The following is a 6,000-nucleotide window of genomic DNA, read 5'->3' as shown; positions in this document are numbered from 1 at the left end:
GTTGTCTTTTTTGTTCAAGAGAATGTGGTGTGGTCTCTTTATATGTTGTTTTTTTCTTTCTAGTGCAGGCCTGGCCAACCTGCGGCTCTCCCGGTGTTGTGAAACTACAAGTCCCAGCATGCCCTGTCGGCTATAGGGTAGCTAATTACTAGCAAAGCATGTTGGTGTGTGTAGTTTCACAACACCTGGAGAGCCACAGGTTGGCCAGATATGCTTTAGTGTCTCCTTTTCTGTGGAGCTTGGTTAAACAAACTGAATCCCATACAGGAACTGGAATATAGAGAGGGAGGAGCTAAGGCTAGTTAACACGTTCTTAAAGTGCCCATCACCTATTCCCACTACTCTATACCGCAATGTCCCCCAATGGACTAAGAGAAATGGATTTCACGTAAGTATATAAATCCTATATAAATCCTACACATGTACTAAATTATTTATATTTGAGCGTATCTTAGACAATAGGGCCTTTACGCCTGGAGATTCAGAAAGGGGGCTGTAAAATGTAAGCGGAGTACAATAAGGGAGTATTTTAAGATATATGCCACTCAATACACTACTGGACCATGGGAGATGGTTCAATTGTTACAGACCCTATCATTATAACACTACTAATGCTCAAAGCAGTCCAACATAATAAGTGTAATTTCTTAATCTAAAAATTGCTCAACCATGAGACAACATTTATTGCACAAGGCAGTGGTAACAGTGGTGGCTGAGCGGGAGAATATTAAAGTGAGTGTGGGGGGAGACTAAATAACTTCTGATATAATTGTTACTGTGATATGGATGACTGGGGATTTAGAAGCAAATGCAGTTAAAGATTATGAGGGGAACTTGTGTAGGGAGTCTGTTGAATTGTTTAGGGACTGTTTAGCAGTGTGAGGGAGATCGTAACCTAGGAAAAAACATTCTGGAAAATACAACCAACCAAATTTGTCATGTCCATATACAATGCAATTTGTTCGACAGCAGATACGGCCTTTGGACATCAGGCTGAAAAGCCAGATTGCAAAGTAAAGGAGGCACCTAACAATCTCTCACATGTTGATGTGGGTCTAATTTTCCATTCTGCGTTATCAAATATGATCCAGATATTCATCACCCTACATGATTACTTGGGGAGAACCACACACTACCCAATATCTGGCTAAATGCCTTATATGTGGGGCCAGCTAAACTTCAGCTGCCCATACACTGGCCAATCTGACAGCTTGGTCGTTCTGGGTCCATACTCGCTGCAAATTTTCAGCCACTCAGGTCTAAAACGGCAATATTGCAGCCTATCTGAGCGACTGTACAGTAAGTAGTTCAGAGAAAAAAATTGTTCTAGCATGAAATTACTAGCTTTGTATACCAGTTTCCAAATGTGATAATTTTACACAGATAGTATACATTCATATACAGAGGGATGTGTCTACAGTCTTAGAAGTTTATTATTATTAAACAATAATAAAAAAATAATCAATATTCTATGTAACATTGCCTTTTTAAAAACCTCTTACTGCATTTTTTAAGTGTTATTACCTATTATCTTTAGCTATACTTAAGAGAGCAAGTACAAGTATATTTGATAATATATCCAAGGCTGTGTGTTACTGAGCTGAATAATAAAAATGAAATAACTTTAGTGTGTTTATACGTTACTAAATGTCCACCATGCTCTTTCACTCTCTCCTGTGCATCAGGTCACCATGCTAAGAGGTAGATACTTCTCTAACTAAACATGCTAACAGTGACTGACAGTGGATTGTTTGACGCATATGCAGGGCAGGACTAATGAGATCCCATCCACCAATATGATTGAAGTGTATAGTTTTGACTTGCACCAGATCCCATCCAAACACTGTCCTAAAGGAGTAGGAGGAGCTCCAGGGGTCTGTACTAGAGTAGAAGGTAATAGTTAACAGAACTCTAGTTCGATGTCAGGTTAACACTGAATGATGGATTTTACCTTCATGGTTAATATATGAACATTTCAATTTTGGAGCTTAGTGGTCCTTTGAAAACTAGCACATAAATCACTGAGATAATAATTAGCATAATTTAAACATTTATATTAACTACAGTACAAGAACAGAAAGCGGATGCCCTCCACTAGCAACATTTATTATAAAAGAAAAGTAATAATGTTACAAATATAGACTTTTTATATAGATGTGCTTCTTCTTCACCACTGCTGGAGTTATAGTGATTCAGTTCTACTGAATGAACAAGATCGAAGTGCTGACCAGCACAGGAGTGAGGTCTGATTGTCTGCAGAGAGGGAATGCCCTCGATTGGGTAAGGATTATGTAGAGAGGGTGTCCTTTAACTCTGTAGTGTTATGGCAGCAGTATAAAACCTACCAAAGCGAGATTATGGGACCTATATGTATAAATGTACTGTTCCCTTATGTAGTTTGTGGGTCACATTAGCTATGCTGAAAAAACAAACATTTAACCTTATAAAAACAGTAAAAATAAAGATTATATAAAATAAAGTATGTTAATGTGCCCTGGAAATCTTTTAATGGACATAATAACAGTCCTTCACTAGACTGTGGTCAGAAGAGATTGCAAGGCTTCTATTGAAGGCGTATACTTATCACACACCCCTGGCTTAATATCCTGGTCACTAGCTCACATAGCAGACTTCAAATATTAAATACGGATTAGATTGCATAGTCATACAAGTAGTAGGTGTGAGGATGCTCAGTTAACAGTACGGGAACGAGGACGCAGGACACCCTGGGCAGGCTGCAGCTCCACCATCTTATTCCTCTGTGCCTGGGCATGCTCTTTGTACCATTCCTAGTGAAATAGAGGAAGACAGCAAAACAGAACATCGCTTATTATTGACATAAAAACAAATATGCAGCTTGACAGTAAATAGAATGTTTCATGTGTCTTAAACAAATTGCATCACCTTTATTAAGTTAAATTTGGACTGTTCAGTGACACTAAATGCCTTTATTTATAAATCAGCTGAATTGGTTTATGTAAAGGCCACAAAGGTATATATGCAGAAATAATAGGTGATGCATGTAAAGGTTTATACCTCACCAAGACAGGACCTTTAGTAATATGCCTTTTCTAATGGGAGCAATTGGGTGTAACCTAGTTATATACCCACATGTACAAACCAGGTTTCATTTTGCAAAATTTAAATGAGATCATGAGGCAGAGAAAGCAGTTTTAATGGGGCCGCAGAGCATTTTTGTCTCTACATAAAGACCTACATCTTGGGGTACTCATGAAATGTTGGCAATCGTGAGTTTTCCTATGCTTAATTAAATGCATTTTGTACCACTTTATATGGCTTGGGCACGTTTCTAACAATGTAATATAACATTTAAACACATATTTATTAAAGACAGTACTTATGTCCTCCCTCCCTCATACATTAATAAGGCTAAACTGAACAATATTTTAAGAGAAAAAAACAATAAATGAAAGGGGTAGTCCAGTTGTGGTTGTAGACGGGACTTGTAGTGACAGTTTCTTTCTTTCTTTCCATGATACGCATTTCAAGTATGATAGACAGGGGTTTATGCAGAGTGGACGGATGCCAGCTTGCAGAGTCTAAAATACTGAAATTTGTGCTATTCAATACCTCAAAAAGCACACACACACGCGAGTCTGCGTTTTTGACACAAGAACGTCCAACTTAGCATCAGGCCCATAATATCTCAATGTACAGTGGTGCTAAAAAGTTTGTGAACGCTTTAGAACTTTCTGAATATCTCCATAAATGTGACCTTAAATGTGTTCAGATCTTCATCAGAATCCAAAAAATAGATAAAGAGAATCCAATAAATCAAACACACATAAGATATATTTTTTTATTAATTTGTTGAATTGATGCATTTATGCAGGAATTCAGAACTTTCTAAAGGGTTCACAAACTTTCTAGCAGTACTGTAAATGTAGTTTGTATTTCCTGTGGCAATCTTCAAAACTGGTGGGCATTCATCTATAAATGTGCTAGGTGGACAAATAAGTGCTTTATGCATATAGTAAAAGGCATAAATTACCTAATTGAAACATAAAGCGAGTAGACATTAATCTGATCGCAGATTAAATAAGGGTACTAGGATACTATTGTAGCCAGACACTTTAAAGAACAGAGTCGTCAATAATTCCTGTTAAGATGCCAAGTAATAGATTTGGTAGAACTCATAAGAAGGAGGAGCATAAAAAGAGTTTTGCATTTACTGTTAATTCACTTTTTCCAAAACAGTATGAGGACACATCAGTGAGCACTGAGCACTGGAGAAAGAAAGGACTCTTCCTCCTTACTGTTAACCCCCTGCCTTGATCCTGTTCTAATGGAATCTCCTATAATCTCCTGCACAGAAGGTGAGCACAGGGCTTTATACATTCCTACATTATTTGATATAATTTGTTCATTCTTTTTTTTAAAAAAAATTATCCCAGTAATGATCTAATAAAAGTAGCAGTGAAGGGATGGGCATACCATGCTACTCATACGGGTCATTCTAGAGGGGTATCTCTCCTTATACATAAGAAAGTAAATTGTAAATTTTATTTTGGAAATGGTGGAGTTGGACCCATTAGGTAGATATGTTTTTGTAAGGGGCATTTTTGATTCCAAGCGTATAAACTTACTGTCAGTTTATGTTCCCCCCCCGTATAGTGGTGAGGTCTTAAAAAAATGTAGTGAATTTGTCTCTCTCTCACCTGATACTCCGGTGATTTGCTGTGGGGATTTCAATAATGTGTTGGACTCTAATGTTGACAGGTGGAGGAAGGTGGGGGACAATACACATGCTAAGAGATCAAAGTTTGCTGATTTGGTGGCAGAAATGGGTTTGGTGGATGTGTGGCGTCTGAGGCATCCGGCAGAGGTTTGTTTCTCATGTTTCTCCACTTCATATAAGGCCTTCCCCCGAATTGATCAAGGGAACTGTTGCCGGCTGTCTCTGGTGCTGCATATTTGCCAAGGGGAATTTCAGATCATTCTCCATTGATATTAACAGTTGAACTTAATGTTTCTCGAGGTCAAGCATTTTGGAGGCTTAACCCCTTTTGGTTGACATTATTACAGGATGGAAATATTTTAGAGTCCCAATGGGAAGAGTACTTTGCTACCAATGTGGATACAGCGACTCTGTCTGTCGTGTGGGATTCCTTTAAGGCGTTCTTAAGAGGCTCTTTAATTAGAAGCATCAACTGTTTCAAGAGAGAATCTAGGTTGAAAGGCGATAGATTGGAAAAAGAGGTTGTGCGGTTGGAGGAAGTATATCTCTCCTCTCATGCGGCTTCTGATAGGATGGCTTGGATAACAGTACAGAGAGAGTGGTCGGACTATTTGCTAGATAAATCAAGGCGTAAGTTGCTATTTGCTAAGCATACACAATACTTTGAAGCGGATAAGTGTGGTAGGTTTTTAGCCTATTTAGCTAGGTCTGAAAGGGCGGCGGCTGTAGTGGCGGGGATTACTGATACTTTGGGTGTTGTACATACCGTGACTGAAGAGATTAGTGATGTTTTTTATACATATTTCAAAGAGGCTTATGCGTCTAGAGCTGAGTACTCAGATTCTGATTTAGATACGTTTCTGGCGGCTGTTTCCATGCCCGAACTGAGTATAGATGGTAGAGAAAGTTTGGAACTGTCAATTTCTGATGAGGAGATTGTAGCTGCAATATCATCGTTCCCAAATGGCAGGGCTCCGGGCATAGATGGGATACCCATAGAGCTGTATAAGAAACATCTGGGTTTTTTTGTGCCTCACCTGAAGGACATGTTTACAAGGTTTAGAGATCAGGGGTGTGTATCTCCGTCTATGGCTGAAGCCATTATAGTTCTTATCCCTAAAGCGGGAAAGGATCCCTTGTTTCCAGAATCATACAGACCGATATCGTTACTGGCAACGGATATTAAGATCTTAGCCAAAATTTTGGCGACGCGGTTGAACCGGGTGATTAGTGAGATAGTGCATCCTGATCAAACTGGTTTTATGCCAGGAAAATCTACGGCCATAAATCTGCGTAGGCTT

The 6,000-nt window shown here is 38.8% G+C and overlaps 1 protein-coding gene across 3 annotated transcripts in view; it reads right to left on the bottom strand.

Annotated features, from left to right (window-relative positions):
- Window positions 1-1,415: 1,415 nt before the first annotated feature.
- The window catches only part of TPCN1 (two pore segment channel 1), a 64,455-nt gene continuing 59,870 nt past the window's right edge, over window positions 1,416-6,000 (bottom strand). For all 3 annotated transcript variants that reach the window (XM_075213804.1, XM_075213813.1, XM_075213822.1), the window contains one exon: window positions 1,416-2,789. In XM_075213804.1, coding sequence (XP_075069905.1) covers window positions 2,691-2,789 — 99 coding nt within the window. In that variant the 3' untranslated portion in view covers window positions 1,416-2,690. The remainder of the gene's footprint in view (window positions 2,790-6,000) is intronic.

The sequence above is a fragment of the Mixophyes fleayi genome, chromosome 1 (assembly GCF_038048845.1).
Source record: "Mixophyes fleayi isolate aMixFle1 chromosome 1, aMixFle1.hap1, whole genome shotgun sequence".
NCBI lineage: Eukaryota > Metazoa > Chordata > Amphibia > Anura > Limnodynastidae > Mixophyes > Mixophyes fleayi.
This window is presented reverse-complemented; position numbering and strand designations above follow the sequence as displayed.